General features: G+C 48.6%; 1 protein-coding gene across 1 annotated transcript in view; it reads left to right on the top strand.

Annotated features, from left to right (window-relative positions):
• The window catches only part of CACNA1C (calcium voltage-gated channel subunit alpha1 C), a 224,941-nt gene that overhangs the window by 47,688 nt on the left and 159,406 nt on the right, over positions 1 to 17,847 (top strand). The window contains exons 5-6 of the mRNA XM_081083633.1: positions 5,730 to 5,833; positions 13,113 to 13,285. Coding sequence (XP_080939759.1) covers positions 5,730 to 5,833; positions 13,113 to 13,285 — 277 coding nt within the window. The remainder of the gene's footprint in view (positions 1 to 5,729; positions 5,834 to 13,112; positions 13,286 to 17,847) is intronic.

Here is a 17,847-nt window from a genome sequence, read left to right as displayed (position 1 = left end):
AAGGCCTGAGTGGGGCCTGGGTGGGGTTGGTGGGGAGAAGAAGGCCTGCTCTCAAGGAGTTTAGGATCTAATTCGAGAGACAGGGGCCACACAAAGAAATGTGTCCAAAAATATGGAGCAACACAGAGGGCAGGGAGAGCATTGCAAGGGGATCGGGACCAGGAACAGGTGGGATTTTGCTGGCCTTGAGCCTGAATGAGGAGCAAGAGGGCTCCTCTGCCTGGGAGAACAAACTTTGTAATAGTTCAGGAGATTGAAGAGAACTGGGTTTCAGCTTCTCTCAACAGACCCAAGAAATAACTCTGCTGCCCAGGTGCTATCACCAAGTGTTTAAAGGATCAAATGGGGTCTAGTCACAGGCATCAGACTTGGCCCAGGCCCGGTGGCTGCTCAGGACAACAAGCATGTCTTCTGCCCACTACACATGTCTTCTGTCCTCTCCACGGCTCCTGACCTTCCCAGGGAAGTCAGTGTACTATCCCATCTGAGTTGAGGGATTTTTTAAAAGAGATTGTAGATGGAGAGCTTGCCTTCTCTGTGTTAGGAGCCCATGGGTGTCTTTAACATGCAAACCAGGCTTTTTACTGCACTCCGAGGCTCGCACAGGTTTTCTGTGCAGAACAATGAGCAGGCGTAGGGGCAAAAAGGAGTCAGGTGAGACCTGTTATCTGCTATGCTGCTCTCTCAGTGACCGTGGGTGGACACCCCATATCCCAGCAAGCAAGGTGACAAAGGTCACGAGTAGTCACAGATTTATCTATCGAGTCTTTGCTCAGGGCACTGGCATTTTTGGCAGCAGCAAACCCTGTCCTCTAATGACACTGTATAAAGTGCTGTGACTTTTATTGGTTTACACCTCCTGCCCTTGTTGGCAAGTAACAGCCTCTTTTGGCATTAGCTGTAACAGTCAATCTCTTCAGATTCATGGTGCCTATGCCAAGCCTTACAGAAGAAAGACAATGCTTGAAAACCCAGAGAAATCAGCTAATATCAAGAGTGGCCTAGAGGGAGTAGTGGCCAAGAGGTGTTCCTGCTGTTTTTTCTTGGGGGGGGGGGGGGGCGGAGGGGGCGGGATATACATTGATTTAGGGTTGGATTCCCGTCAAGGAATTAGATTGAATGGTTTCAGAAAGTCTTCTGTATTTTCATTCAGCATTGCCTTTGTCCACTGATTCTAGGGCCAGTGAGCTGTGTGTTTCAGCAAAGGCGGGGCTGCATGTCACTCTTGGCCCTGGAGGCACAATGCTGTGGACAGTGCGCATCGGGAGGTCTCTCCACACGCCTTCCCTAGGAAAGTCAGAACACTGCTGTGCTGCAGGCCTAAGAAACAACTAGCTTTCATGGTTAGAAAGGACCTATCCTTTTTCACCTCTAAATCAGGGTGTCAGCCATCTGGGTCATTTTTTGAAAATGTGACTGTATTTATTCTCTCTTCTAAATAGCTCCATTAGAGCTGATTTTAAGACATCGATCTCATCCCCAAGCATTGCCCTACTTCAGAGCCACTCAGCATTGTCAGTGCTCTACCCAGGCTGCCCCCAAAGTAGGTGGCCTAGAATAAAGAAGAGAAAGTAAGAGGGAAAACAAAGAAGCTCCCTTCTCTCTGGCCAGAGCCGGGCGACCAGAGAACCCCTCTTGTGGTTGTTGAGCATTGTCCACTAAGGGGCTGCTGGGCTCCTAAGACCACCTTGGAAGCTCGCTAATCTCTCATTTGTCCTCCTACCCCTCACCTACTATTCCATCTGAACCTCTGAAAGAACTCTCCCACAGCCGAGGAAGAAGCCAAAGCAGAAACATAGGGCAATGGGGAGAGGATGTGGCCCTGGCTGTGGGGAATCTATGGGTCCTGAGTGCATCTGTGCGATACCTGTGGGTGATGTGGTCTGTAGCTCCATTCACTTGAGGTTATTAATGGCACAGAGGACAAGACATTCAAACTAAAAACAAGGGCCCAAGGACATCTCCAAGGCTCACGGGTTTGTTGACTCATCAGAGCTGTGGGGCCTGGAAGACTATTTTCTGTCCATTAAGTTGTCACAAAATTTAGGGAGTATGAGGAAGCAGTCAGGAGAGATTTCATTTCAAGGAGCCAGCCAGCCCTGCCTCCCACTCATCCTTCTCCCGGGCTCCAGAAGCAGCTCTATAAGGGTGAACTGGTGAGCATGCCATTGCCTCCTGGAACTGCCTGTTCCCAGCGGTCTTGTTCTGAGGGAGCTGAGACCTGGGATCCAGGAGGAGCAAGGGAACTTCTTCAGAACAGAGCCCTTGACCCCCTACCCCCACTTAGGGAAATGCTGCCCTAGGGTTAGCACAGAACAAGCTGGTTGGTCAGTCACACGGTCAGAACAGCTGTGAGATTGTACGCAGTGTGCTGTGTGTATGCGCCTTTTCTCTGGTGAGAGTCCACAGTTCTCTTCAGCCTTCTCTGACCTCCCCACCCTCCCAAAAAAGAAAAGATGCACCAAATTAAGGACGAAGAAAGGATCTCTCTGACCTTCATCGGCAGGACTTAATCTGAGAGAGGAAAGGTGGGACACTCAAGGCTTTACCTGACCTTGCATCGGGGTCCATAGACGCCTCCTCACAGATGCCCCCTCCCACCTCAGGCTGCTTCTAACCCGGTGGCTCTCACTGTAGCCCAGAACACATGTCTTACACATGGTAGTCACTCAGTACATACTTAATGAACAAATAGGGACTCTTACCAAGACTGCTACCAAGAATAATAGAAGGATGATGTCACCATGCCCATAATAAAATGTGACATACAGATGCTGGTATCACATGACCATCATTGCCATCATTGCCATCCACCAGCTCACTGTGGCTCCCATGCTTTTCTCCTTCCTAATCTCCTTCCATCAACCCCGCCACTGCTTGAACTAGCACAGTTTTGTTTTCCTCCTGGCAGTGAAGATGTTACTGGACTTCTTTCTGCTGGCTTGGTTTCCTATCAGCCTTGGTGCAGAAAGTCACCTTCTGGTTAAAGGAGGCTCCTGGCTCCCTGAGATGAGGCAGCTCTGACTCATGGGGACCTCTCGCCCTGCCTCCTCACTGTTGCTGTTGTGTTGCACATTTTATGGTTCAGCCACTGGGAAAAGCCTCCATCCCAGAACTAGGATGGCTGTCCAGTTGTAGGCTCTATTTTTAACAACCGCAAGTTCCTAGGAAAGCCCCACTTCCACCACAGGATGATATGCCCTCCATGCTCCCTCCTACTCCTGCTTCCCTTGCCCAGCCTGGCTCTGCTTGTTCTCATGCTTCACAAGCCACTCTTGCCTTTTGGATTCCAATAACCCTGCATGTTTACCTCTACAACGGCATTCACCACCTTGCATTGTGGTTGTCTTTTATTGATCTGTTCCCCCTTCAAGCCCAGGCTTCCTGACAGCACAGTGCCTGGCACATATCAAGCTCATTCATTCACTCAACAAATCTTTACTGAGCACCTGCTGCCTGCAAGGCATTGTTCTAGGCCAGTGGTCAGCAAACCACAGTTCCCAAGGCACATGCGATTCTTTGGCCCCTTGAGTGTGGCTCTTCCACAAAATACCACATGCGGGCGCACACGTACAATGCAATTGAAACTTCGTGGCCCATGCACAGAAGTTGGTTTTCGGCCTGGGCCAGTCTATTTTGAAGAAGTGGCGTTAGAAGAAGTGGGGGGTGTCGGTCGGTCGGGCGACAGGAGATGCGGCGCAGGCGGGCTGCGGGATACGCAGCATGGGGGAGGTATATTGTTTTGAGGTACATTCCTGAGGTCGACCCCTCACAACTCTCCCATCCACACTCGTCTATCTGAAACAAGTATACAAGATGAGTGTGGACGTTTTTAGCAAAGGCCAGCTTAGGAGTACCCTAATTAAATTAATAACAATGTACCTACCTATATAGTTTAAGTTTAAAAAATTTGGCTCTCAAAAGAAATTTCAATCGTTGTACTGTTGATATGTGGCTCTGTTGACTAATGAGATTGCCGACCATTGTTCTAGCCTCTTGGGATACAGCAGTGAATAAAACAGGCCCAAACTGCCTGTCTTCACGGAGCTTACATTCCAGCATGGAAGACAAGCACATAATAAATGCGTAAATTATAAGTTAGAAAGTGATAAGCACTATGTAAAAAACAGCAGGGTGTGTGGAGGTGTGATGATCAATAAACTCGTATTCAGTTGAGTTAAATTTGGCATGGTTCAGTGACATTGTTGAGAATTCTTCTTTTCCTCCCTGACCCAGTTTAACAAATGACCCCCACGCCCTTGACATAATTTCTGTACTTTGCACCATGATTACATTTGATAGATTTCTCTAATCAAAGTATGGTAACCCCAGATAAATATTAATAGATTTGCAAAGAATATATTGGTAGGTAACACTTTTACCAGTCAGATTAGGTAGGTCACTTGTCAATCTTTTTATTCACAACAAGCAAAGAACATATTTGTCCAGCATACATACTCAGGGCCCCTGAGGGCAGCACTGTCCCAGCACACCTGGAGCTCATTTCAGGCACCTGGCAGTGGTCAGGGAACTTCAGCCTGCTTTAGGATCACCTGGGTGATTAATATGGGCTCATTGAATTCTCTAAATTCTCTAAACCAGTGGTTCTCAACCTTCTGGCCCTTTAAATACAGTTCCTCATGTTGTGACCCAACCATAAAATTATTTTTGTTGCTACTTCATAACTGTAATGTTGCTACTGTTATGAATTGTAATGTAAATATCTGATATGCAGGATGGTCTTAGGCGACCCCTGTGAAAGGGTCATTCAACTGCCAAAGGGGTCGCGACCCACAGGTTGAGAACTGCTGCTCTAAATGCCGGGCCCAGCTCAGGTCCAGGTGGCAGGCCCCATTAGGAAGGTCTCCTTCCCCCACATCCTGGAAGGTTCCAGGTCTCTGGCTCTAGCAGTAAGAGCTGAGGCACATCCAACACCAAGCTCGGATGCAGTGGAAGATTTAATGTCACGTAAACCCAAGTGAGTTAAAATCATTCCTTGCTGAAGGAATTATTTTTTTGAGGCAACCCACCTTCTTAGACAAGTGGATAGAAAACATTGGGGAAAGTTTTTTGTTCCAGAAAATAAAATAACAGAGAGAACCAGACAAGATCTCTCTTAAGGCAGAGCCTGCAAAAGTCCCTGACAGTTCAGGTCAAGGCCATAAGTATTCTGAGTATAGGTGATGCAGGAGTAGCAATGGGCCATGACCCACATAGACAGACACCAAGGGCAGCCCCATTCGTCTCCTCCAGTTTCTCTCCACTGCCTCTCTACCTGCCTCCTCGCTTTGACTCAGTTCTGCTTTCCCTCTTTCCTAACTTTCCTTCATCTTTCCAGATGCAGGACGCTATGGGCTATGAGTTACCCTGGGTGTATTTTGTCAGTCTGGTCATCTTTGGATCCTTTTTCGTTCTAAATCTGGTTCTCGGTGTGTTGAGCGGGTAAGCTGACCATTTCTTTGTCCTCCTTACAATGCAGCCGAGCAAGGTCCCAGGTTCCACTCTGTCCATCGCCAGGATCCTCAGGGATGGGACCCTAAGAGGCCCAGGAAAACCAGGGGAAAACCCCAAATTCTGACCCATTGGCGGGCAGGCTGTTTGGCCTCTGATTTTCACCTAGAGGACCGGGGTCCTGGCGCTGCATGGGTCGGTGTCTGGAGCCAATGATGGGTGCTGGGCCATGCTCGACTGCTGTGTGCACCTCACTAACTATCATTCCGTTCTTCCAGGTCAATGATGCCGTAGGAAGGGACTGGCCCTGGATCTATTTTGTTACACTAATCATCATAGGGTCATTTTTTGTACTTAACTTGGTTCTCGGTGTCCTTAGCGGGTAAGCAGGACCAAGGAAAAAGGTCTTGATTTTTCCATTTTATTTACTCTTTCTGCTATTCCTGGCTTTATTCTTTTACTGGCTCTGATGAACCTGGGATAAGGGGCCACCTCAGGAGCCTTGAAGTGAATGTCCTTGGCCTGGCTGGGCAGAGGGTCAAATGTACAAATGATAAATTCTTTGGTTCAGGCTCCTCCAGGAGATGCCGTGGCCCACCTGTCTCCTGCCAGCTCATCCAAGGCCCTCCCCCTCTCAAGCAGCTGCTTGGGTAGGCAGGTGCTTCTTGTACCTGAGGAGCAGCATGGCGACACCATGGCCCGGGAGGCTTTGGCAGCTGGAATTGGAGGGAAGAGTCGCAGACTGTGTGCTTCAGCATATGCGGCAGTCCTGCAGAGGGTCCTTGCCTGACCATCGGGCCAGTCCCAGTGTGTGCCCGGCTCACAGTAAAGATGAGGGAGCCAGGGTAATAAGAGTTTCAGGGTTGAACCAGGGTAATAAGAGTTTGATTTAAACTACAAATAAACAAATGCAGACTAAATATATAATTCCCTTTGATTCTAATGCATAGACTGAGCAGTCCCTGTCTGAATGAAAAGGGCACTTAGGTCTTCAAAGCCCGAGATTATTTGAGAACTGAAGAGAGGCAATGTGGTTTCCTTTCAGCTTATCTGCTTGCCTCCACATATAAAGCCTGCTTGATTTTGGCCTTTGCTCAGATGAAGTTAGAAAGTGGTAGAAGCAGCAGAGGTACGGGGCATCGAGGAGCCCTGGGGATGGCTGCCTTTGCCATGGGACTCACTGGATTTCCTCAGTCCACTTTCCTCATAAGCTCACCCAGCCGTGCCAAGGCCTAACACCTAAATGCTCCTGGTAACCTGCTCCTGGGTGTCACGCTCTGCTGCCTTGGCTAGGAGGGAGGGGTGCAGTCTATTTCTGCTCTGCTCCAGACAAGTCAACTGCTTTGAATAGCCTATCCTAGATCTCTAGGGACATTAATTCTGGGGGAAATTCAGGGCTAGGGAGAAAGATTGATCTTCATTTTTACTCAGTAATAAACCAGGAATGGCTACTCCCACCTCCTGCCACAGCCTAATGCAATGCAGGAGCAACAGGTTTAGTCTTAAGAACTGGGTGAAGGAAGGACTCTGCTTCCACCCTCACCCTTTCCCCTGGTAGGTGGCTTGTTAGAGACTTTGATGACATCATGCCTCTGCCAAGGTAAGACCACACAGGAAACGAGGGTATTCCCTCAGGGGTAAGAGTGATGAGTTCAAGAGAAGCCCCTGATTAGCTGCCTGGAAGATGGAAGGGCTTACATATTTGTGTTCCAACACGAGAAAATGCCCCTGGGTTTCTATGTAAATCACCAAGGAAAGCATGGAAATCAGCTTCATCCCCACTGAAGACAGAAATTTAGCTATCCCAGCCCTGCACTTGCTGGAAGCATTATGTTGAGCGATGTCACCTCTTTAAGCTTTAGTTCCCCATCAGAAAACATCAAGATAACAATAGGTTGTTGGGTTGATAAAATAAGATCATTTATGTGAAATACTTAGCATATAGTAAATGCTCAGTAATAGTGCTACCATTACAATGGTTATTGCTTACTTGGTGCCTATCATAACTGGAATTAGTGACTAGAATCATCAAAAGTTAGATTTTAAAGATGAGGAAAGTGAGCCCAGAGTTGTTAAGCGACTTGCATGGTGTCACTTGGTTGGTAAATAGCAGAACAAGGCTCCTATCTTCCCGTCATTGCCCACTGGGTACATACTGAATGACCTTGAACTGATACAACCCAGAGCTCTGAACCTCTAGAAAAATTTCTAATGATTCCATTTTCTTCCCCCAGAAATTAGAAACAAATCTAAGGGAAATACGCCTACCCCACCCTGGAATCGGGTTTGGAGAGTGGGAACTAGACTACAAACACCCCTCCTCAAGCAGAGAACCTGCCCATAGTCCTTGCCCCACAAGAAAAATCATCTTCCCGGTGGTATCAGAGTAAAGATGCCAGCTTTCAGCAGCTGCTGACCTGAGAGAAAGCTGTTGGAGACCTGGCCTGGCTCAGTCACAGTGAGAGGGTGTGTAAAAACGCCAGCCCAGAGCCTGGCAAGTAGTAACACTCAGAGCGTGTGTGGACTCTGAACAGGAGCACCAGACCTTCAGACCTAGGCACCTTGAGTCCTTGGTCCGCAGTGGTGTCCTGGAGACCTTCCCCGTACCTGCTCCCTGACCTTCCCTGAGCAGTGCCTGCTGCTCAGAGCTCTGCAACATCTGACAGAACTTCGCCCAAGGCCTCCTGGACCCCTGGGCACACCCTCTGCTGGTACAAAGAAATGTCCGTGGGCGAGCAGCTCCCCTTCCTGGGTTAAGGAACCCTTTCTAACCTGTCAAGAGGGCCAGCCAACCTGAATGGGCCACCCTGAGCCCATGAAGTGACATGGACTCAGGCTCCTGCTGCCTGACTAGCTGGTGGTGGCAGGTTTGGGTTTGAATCAGTGTCTAGGCAGGACCACAAGAATGCAGCAAACTCCCATTTTTTCATCAGTCAGACTCCTGGGTAAGCCAACCTGCCAGAAGCATTCAGGGAAGTCTCAGAGCCCATGAAACTCACTGCAGCAATGAGGCATGACCAGGAGCCAGCATTCTCTGTCAGGCTCTGTCCCGGGAGCATCAGGTAGATTAACTCATGCAGGGCCCCCAACAACCCTCTAAGCTAGTGCTGTTCACACCTCCATGTTAGAGAGAAGAAAAGTGAGCTTTCCATGAATTCCTACCTCACTTCTGACAGGTGAAAAGGGGAGGATCCAGGTTAAATCCAAGCAATGTGAACCCATAACCTCATTCCTGAACTTGTTATACTGTCCCCCAACCAATTTGGCTGGTTAAACCTATGTCCTGAAGTTATAGTAAAAAAAGGAGAGAGATGAAGAGTGGAACTGCTGTGAGGAAGGGCGAGAGAGCAGGCAGCAGCCCTGGTCCGTGGCAGGCTCCTGGAACAGCCAGCGGGAGCAGAGTCCCAGGAGGAAGGTGTAGAGCCAGCGCCGGAGGCTGCAGCAGGGCAGGGCTGTTCAGCATGGGGGCTGGCAGCCAGCAAGTCCTAACACACTCAGAGAGAGGAGCCCCCCCCCCCCCCCCACTCAGCAGCACTGCAGGCTTGGAGCATTCTGGGACTGGGGGCATTAGCCTGCAGCTGTAAGTTAAGAGTAACTCACATTCAAATTATGTCCCTTGGCACCAAGAAAAGGTTAAAGTGTGCTTGGAGCTTGCCGCTCATGAAGGTAGGGAAGATGGCACTCCATGAAGTTTCCATTTAAAAGGTGGGAATCAGAAATGTTGGTCTTCAGAGGGTCCTTTGGGTGTCCTTCATCTAGGATACTCACATATCCTGACAGGGCTGGATAGTGTCAGTGGAAAGAATTTACATGTTCATTGCCTATTGGTCCTCGCAGGCCTGGTATTATAGATATGAATCAGGTTATATTTGTGTTCCCCTTGAGAAGGCTCACCCTCCAGCCTATCAGAATTACAACAGCAGTGACGGTGAGAGTCTCAAAACTGCATGGACGCTGTAATCAGTTGCAAGCCCCTGGACTCTGGAATCCAGTCACTTTTTGTTTTTAAGTGATTGTGAACAGAGACTTCAGACATGTGCCTCCAGTTGACAAGGGGCCCAGTACCGCTAGGTGGGTAGTCATCCAGTTCTTTTCCCCTGGGGAGATGTGCATGTCTCTCTCCCCCAAAAGCAGAGAGCCAGGTGGGTAAGCATGTTACCACCTAAAGGCATAATTGGACCCTGGCACAACACCCAGGTCCAGATGGAAGCAAGAGAAAGGCCAGGGTGAACATGCCTTGTGGGTGGAAGCGGAAGAGATGGCAGCATAGACAATTGATTCTCATTATTCTGTGATGTCCCCACAAATGCTGAGTATCAATCCCGAACCATTGGTCTCAGGAGAAATACAGGGTGAGGTTCCTGCTAGTCTCTGATCACACCATTTTAATCAAGTGATCAGTACATAACCATGCATTTTGTGTGTTTCTCTTTAAATATACTTTATTTAATACACACTGTTGATTCATTAACATTGAACTTATGGCCAACAGCTCTGTAACTCATGCCTGGAAAAAGCTCATCTAGCATATGTATTTTCTCCAGGAGGCACCTCACAGCCTTCTTGCACTTAGGACACCGGACAGCACTTCAGCACTATGCTTGGGGGCCATTTTAAACAGCAGAATCACCAACACAAACACAAAAGTGGCAATGAGCAGACCATACAAACTGTGGCAATAAACAGACCGTAAAAAGGAGACCTCTGTTCACAGTCCGAGAGCTGAAACAAGAAGGCAACGGGTCACCTTGTCTGACCTCAGCTCCAAGTGACTCAGTTTTCTTCCACTTTACAGATGTCTGGGGAAGACCTCACAGGCACACGAGTAATTGACTTGGGGTTACAAGTAAAGTTTAGCGGGTAGGCAAATTCGCAAGTTCAGAATCTGTGAATAATGGGGCTCGACTGTATGGATCACAGAGGGCCTAGAGCACCAGCCGTCGGTATTGAGGATTTTCCACTTGCACATCCCTGTGCTCGCTTACATCAGTGAGTGCCGGTCCTCTGGCGCTCCACCCCACCCTCATTTTTCATGTTGGCCCTTGCTGGCCAGGGAAGTGCTTCTGCCTACGACAAATCCCACAGCTGTGACTGATTGTCTAGCCGACTTGGTCCCTGGGCCCAGCACAGCCCGACAGGCTGGGGCTTCATGTCTTCATTAGCTCAGTCCCCAGAGCAGGTGCCTGGCTGGCATCCAGGCGAGGAGATAAAAGAGAGCCAGGCACTGCCACCCAGAAAAATCCCTTACTGCATGGGGTCTGGACGGGGAAACCTGGCTTACCTTCCACTCGGCTGCAGTGTGATTGTGTCCCATGACCCCTGGGAGCCAAGGGGAGCCACAGGCTTCCGATCTGACCCTGCCACTGTCCTATCCCCGTCACACCCCCCACACACTTCAGTTTTCTTTCATCACAGGGATGTGTGATGTTTACTTTGAGTCCCCAGAGGGTACCGATGGTGAGTTTGATTCCACAGGGCAGATGCTGTAATAGGTCTGGGTCAATTGTCCCTACTCCAGTTGGGCCCCAGTCCTATCCTCCCAACCCTAGAAGAAGAATGGGTAGCTGTTTTGGAACTAGAACTTGGACCCTCTGCAAAATATTCCAAAAGAGCCTAAATAAACCCTCAGCTATTTAGTCACCTTACAACTCAAACCCACTCCACAGGAGAGGGATGGAGGTGCAAATGCGTGTGGGCAGAAAGAGAGCAGAGAGCAGGGCTTTCAAGCGTAGTATTGGAGTTGATCCTCACAGGGAGGGAACTTCTATATGAAGTGACTGTCTCCAGAGAGCAGGCCTACGGCCCTGGGGCAGTGTGACTAGGTACAGAGGTGTGACTAGGCAGGTGGCTGGCATCTTTCCTTGTCCACCTCAATAACAAAAGGACAGCTGGGCAAAGCAGAGCAAGGCCTCCATCGTCACTGCAAGCTGTTAATCTGGCCCCTTCTCCCTGGCATTAAACTCCCTGGGAAGGAAATGAAGGTACCCACCAGTTGGCAGGAAGCCCAATGAAAAACAAGTTCAGTCCAATTAGAATTCAATCAAATTTAGGAAGAAAATTCCATCCAAACCAGAGCACCATTAAGGCAGCAGTTGAAGAGAACTCGTTAGCTTGAGAGCTCCCACATCTCCCAATTAAGAAGTTCCCTAGACCACTTCCAGCACCAACCCCATTCACCATAAAAATGGTGAGCTCTAACCCATGCTCTCCAAAGCAGCACTAGCAAAATGCACATAGCAGCCAGTGGGTGTGGTGAGAGAGCCAGCTAATGTCAGCCAATAGATTCAGGGGCTGAGCCTGTGCCCACTATGGTTTGTTGGTGTGTCCTTCCTTCCAAGGTGCTTCTGTAGAGTGTCTGGCTTGTGCAAGGAATTCTTTCAAGGTGGTTTCTGCAGCCGCCTGCCATGAACTACACCTTTACTGGTGAGAGAAGGAGGAATCATATTTCTAAGAATTAAACAAGATGCCCAATGCAACACACACACACACACACACACACATACACACACCACTGAGGGCCCCATTCCCCATAGACTGAGTATCAAGCAGAGAAATGCTCCTGTGTACAATTTGACAAGAAAAGACACAAACTTGCTTGGCAAGTTAAGAACTAACCTTCTTGATCACAGCCTTCTGCTGCCAGCCCTGCCTTGCTAGGAAAGTGAATTTGAAATCAGAGAGAAATAAGGACAGAATCATAGAAAATAAATAGCCCTTCTGTCAAATTTTTCAACAGGCCCTTCTTTTGTCAAACTCCAATTCAATTCCAATTTCTGCTCATTATTACTTTAAACTGAACGCATCATTTAACTTTTATATCATCTTGATTTTATGTATTTTTCCATTATGATTAGATTTCTTTTTTAACCTAAAAGGCAGCCCCCAGGACATTTTCTTGTGTTTGGAACCCTCATTGTCTCCATGTGAGAAAGCACTTTCTCTAGATTAAAAATCCTCCCAGGCAGCTAAGAGAGGCAGGAAGAGCCCTATTCATAAGAATAGAGAAGGAGGGGGTTCATTCCCCTGGGTCTCAAATCAGTGGTGCACTGATACATATTTAACAATTGGCTCTTTAGGGGAGAAAGCCCTGGTTTATAACATTTGCCAGTTCCCATGGTGTAAATATTCCCACCATGGCCAATTTGAAGCCACCACAGAGACCTCACTGAAGCCAGAGTTGGGAAGAGCCGTGTACAGGTGGCTCTCGGGAGCTGCTGTGGTTGAGCAGGCTTCAGCACACCGGGCTCCTGCACCTTTTGCCACCCACAGGCTCTTGAGACTCTTCTCCTGCCGTCCAAAGCTGGGAAAGGCGAATGCATGTTCCGTACTATTGTGGAGGTTTTTTTGGTTACTGTTCGAAGGAGATTTCGGGTCATTGGAGAACAGTTGTTATTGAAGGCAGAGCCTGTAATCATGATCCAGGAAAAAGGGAAATGGGTTTTATCCCTCCCATTCAGTGACTCCCTCTATTTATGTGAGAGCCAAGACATAGCCTGGGATGGCTAGAGAAAGCTACCTGTGGAAGTTGGGGCATGTGGGCAGGCTTCCTAGTGCAAAGCCATCCTCACTTTTGTTTCCCCTTGTCTCCATCTCTCCTTCATGCCCCACCCACGCCCTCCTTCCATGCACTCCCTGCCCTGCCCACTCCACTCTCTCTCCAGAGAGTTCTCCAAAGAGAGGGAGAAGGCCAAGGCTCGGGGGGATTTCCAAAAGCTACGAGAGAAGCAACAACTGGAAGAGGACCTGAAGGGCTACCTGGACTGGATCACACAGGCGGAAGACATTGACCCTGAGAACGAGGACGAAGGCATGGATGAGGAGAAACCCCGAAACAGTGAGCAGCATCCTCTGTCTTGGCTGGGTTCTGGGAGAGGGAAGAGATGGTGGGAGCACGGCAGAAACCTTTTACCACCAACCTTTCTTTACAGTTGTCCTCCTGGAACAACATTGGTCTCACTGCTTGCAATCATTTGCTACTCATAGAATTTAGTGAAATAATTATGATTGATCTGGAAAACCTCATTTTCTTTTAGGGTCTTTGATCTTAAAGACAGTTTAGATTTTGCTAAGGTGCACTGTTTTTAAGTCAGACAGCCTCCTCTGGGCTCCATCTCTTTGGGCAGAGGGCAGGCTCCTGCACAGGCTTGTTACAAAGAATACTTTCCACCAAGCAGCTCCCTAGAAAGCGGGACCCTCGCCCCCTTTGCAGCAGACTTCCAAGCCCCATTGTGCTTTCTCGGGGAAAGCAGCCAAAGGCTTCTTCTCGTAAGGAGGTTAGATTCAAAGTACTAGATGGGAAGGCTGAGGAAGCCTAGAGGCATTTGACAGGTTATGGAAACTGAGCTAAATCCCTTCCTCTGGGGTTGCACGGGGCAGGCTCTCACCACATTAGCCCAGTGGGTCTCAAAGTGTGGTCCCTGGACCGGCAGCACCTGGGGAGTTACTAGAAATGCAAACTCAGGCTGCACTTCAGATCTGCTGGCTCAGAGATCCTGGGGTGGGGCCCAGCAATTGGTTTGAACAGCCTGCGGATGATAGAGCTACCGGGTACATTGGAGAACCACTGCGCTAGGTCCGACTATTCTCCCTGGGACCTCCATCTCTCTGATGACCACGCACTTGCCTCCTCTCTCTGGGTGCACTCTTTCCCTTTCATTTTGCGTGTTTGCATAGGTGTGTTTCTTCCTCAAGCAGCATAACTTGAAAACATGCTCCTGAACCTTGAGCATCTAGGGTAGTCAGGAACCGAACAGGTTAAAAAGCCAACAAGATGGTTGCTGTATGGAGACAGGCAGGTAAGGTGGGCAGCCAGAAACATTCCCTGAGTGGAGGGGAGGTGACAGTACCCACCGGGTCTCAGGGAGGCTGATGGAGGGAAGCAGGACGCTGGTATGGATCAGGTGCTTCTCTCCTTAAGGAGCCAGGAAGGCGCAGGACTGCCAGGCCAGCTGCCCTGAGGAAAGCACGGTCTTCCCATCAGCTGTGAAATCCCTGTGTGCAGGCATGTGCGTACATATATATCCTAGCACATACATGTAAATACAGTGAGTCTAGTTTCTCGGCCTTATAGTAGGCACGAGTTATGTCCATGTTTTCAAACTCCCGACAGATTTCTGTGAGTTTCTGCTCATTAGCACCTGAGTCCTGATGGGGGATCTAGAGGAGGATCGAGTGGAGGAAGTGGGCAAGGAGCCAGCAAAGGTTTAGCTGCAGAGACCGCTAGAACTCTCCACCAATGCTCCCTTTCTGATCGCTGCTCAAGGGGAAACACAAAATTAAAACACACAAACAGGGACTGGTAATGACATAATTTAATAACCTGAGGAGGCAGGTTGGAAGACAAGGCTTTCAATGAATTATAATAGTGAGCAATGGTGCCACTGGGGTCTTTCTGGGAAAATGCTTGGCAAATTCTATTATACTGTTGCTGGAACTGTGGTGTAGTTAGTTTGTGGCACAGAGTGGCACGGTAGATAAGTACCACAGAGAAGCTTACCTCTGAAACACAGAAACTGGCATCTTGGCCCCTCTCCATCCTAAGTCAGGGCAGAGGCCCAGTGTCATGATTCATGCTGATGAGCAAGTTTCTTAGCATATTATTAAAAATGAGCGGCATCCACTACTTGCTTAGCAGTCAGTTGTGGTCCACAGACACACATAGTTATTCTGTTCTCTGTCTAAAGCAAGAGCTCCCTAGATGTGTGCTGCTTCCCTGTCCTGACCATTAAATGAATAAATTCCAAGGCATTCCTAGCATGGAGAATTCTTTGCCTCTGGACCAGATCACGTGGACAAGGCCTGTCCCCCACATTTCTGGCCAGGCTTTGGGATGAGCGTGATGAACTGCCTAATCCAGTGGACAGAACCTCTGCCAAGATTTTCAGAAGTCCGAATATGGATGAAATCAGACTCTGGAGACTGCTGTTCCTCCCACCGTGTACTCCTTCCTGATGGCTGGAGGAGCCTTTGCTGTCTGCTTCTGGTCCTCAGCCAGCCTTGTCCTGGGAGAGCACAGTGGGAGCCTGCCACCTTCAATTGTTGAAATGGTGCTAGAACAGTTCTACTGGGGTGGGGCAAGGAAATGAGTCTATAAAAAAGCAAGATGAAGAGTAAAATAGACCCATGCAATGAAATGGATATGAGAGATGTGGTAATGGAGCCAGGAAATCAGTCCAAAGGACTGTGTCTATTGGGGAAGTCCAATAAAAGCAGTGATTAAATTATTAGGGAATTGGCAACCTAATAGATTTGCAGAAAAGGCTAGCGTATGGCTCAGGAACTATATTCTTGTCTTCTAAACTTCATAGTTTGCCCTTTGAAACAAACACAAGGGGAGAAATGCTGCTATAATTTATATGCATGTTTCAATTAAAGTAGTATCTTAGCCTTTGAAGTTGCTAAAAATTTATAATATCGTAAGCTCTGCCAGTTCTTTTCAGCTCAAAAACAAAGTAGTCTTTTAAGAAAAAAGGCATCATCACTATTCATCAACGGCTCTGGCAATTTTTGTTCTTCCCTGGGCAGAAGGCGGGTCAGCACCTGCCAGATGCTGCTGGAGTAGGACGTGGTGACAGAGAGGTGGCACCAGGGCAGGACAGTTAGCATACCTGCAGGAGCCCAATCATGCACTTCTCCTAGGAAAAGCTACAAACACCATGGAGGAAATAGGAAGAGCAGTAGTAGAGAAGACAGAGAGCAAGGGCACAGTTAGGAGGTACTTCTCTAAGTAATTAGAGTAATAATGTAGCTGGTAAATTACATCCAAAAATATGTTCCAGTTTATGCTTCCACCCATTCATCCTCTCATTAAAGTCTGCTCCATGCCAGACACTGTTTCAGGTGCAGGGGGTATAGCAATGAGCAAAGCAGTCAAATATCCCTGCCCTCATGGAACTTACCTCCTAGTGGGGAGACATACCAATTAAATGGTATGTCAGAGAGTGATAAGTGCCATGGAGAAGGTGAAATACGAGAGGGAGACAGAAGTGCTGAGAGGCTGTAATTTAGGTGGGGTGCTCAGAAGTACCTCACTGAGAAGGTGGCATTTGAATGAAGACTTGAAGGCAGTAAGGAAATATATAGATATTTGGGGAAAGAGCATTCTGGGCAGAGGGAGCAGCCTGTGGAAAGGCCTCAAGGGAGAAGCAGAGCTGATATATTTGAGGAGCAGAGAAGAGGCTAATGTGACTGGAGGGCAGTGAGTAAGAGGGAAAGAGGTAGGTGATGAAGTCCAAGGTAACCAGGACGTGAACCATGAGGCTCACTGTAAGAACTTGGGCTTTTCCGAGGAGTGAACTAGGAAGCCACTGAGAGTTTTTAGCTGAGAAGTGCTATGACTTGACCCACGTTTACCAGGAACTCCCTGGCTGCAATCTGCAGAATGGAATGGAGGTGGGCAAGGGCGAAGCAGGGAGCCGGGGGAGGGGTTGGGGCTCCTGCCTCAAGAGACCATAACACCTTGTCCTGGTATCAGTGAGGTGATACAGTGGGGCTCCATGTTGTCCTGGTAACAATGAGGTGATACAGTGGGGCTCCATGTTGTCCTGGTAACAATGAGGTGATACAGTGAGGCTCCACGTTGTCCTGGTAACAATGAGGTGATACAGTGAGGCTCCATGTTGTCCTGGTAACAATGAGGTGATACAGTGAGGCTCTATGTTGTCCTGGTAACAATGAGGTGATACAGAAAGGCTCCAGAATGACGTCATTTGCTGGAGTATCAGATATAAGATGTGTGTATGAGAGAGAGAAAGAAACCAGGAGTTTTCCAGGTGATTGTCTAAACAGCAGAAAGTGTGGAATCCTCATGTACTGATCCAGGGGAGCTATGAGAGGAATAGGTGTCAGGGCAGGAATATTAGGAAAAGTCTCACACCCAGACGTTTGAAATGCCTATTTGACATCCAAATGTAGATGGTGTGTAGGCAATTGGGAATTCATCTGAGGTCTGGGGAGAGGTCTGGGACAAATTATATTTTGAGAAGTCAACAACATATAGAGGGGATCTAAACCTATTTGCCTGGATGAGATCACTTGCGGAGTAGTGTAGAGAGAAATGGGAGAGGCCAGCACTGCCCTGGCCTTTCCCACCTCTACTGATGTGTGGAGGCTAGGGGATGAGGAAGAGCCAGCAGAGGAGATAGAAGGGCATGGCAGAGAGGAGGTAGGATAGGCCAGGGCAGTGCTGCTGAGAGGCGAGTATGGTGGGCGCTGGGAACTCATTACTGGGCTTAGCAGTGTGGGGTCACTGGTGCCTTGACAAGAGCTGCTCAGTGCCACGGTGACGCCCAAAGCTTGAGGGCAAACAGAGTCCTGTTTCATGAGTGTATTGAGTCTCCAGACTTTCCAGGATGCCATCACGCTGCAGACCTCCTGTTCTGGGTGCAACCTAGCTGC

Source organism: Myotis nattereri (assembly GCF_964212035.1).
Source record: "Myotis nattereri genome assembly, chromosome: 2".
In the NCBI taxonomy this organism is placed as follows: Eukaryota; Metazoa; Chordata; class Mammalia; order Chiroptera; family Vespertilionidae; genus Myotis; species Myotis nattereri.
Note: the sequence above shows the minus strand (reverse complement) of the source record. Positions and strands in the feature narration are given on the sequence as shown.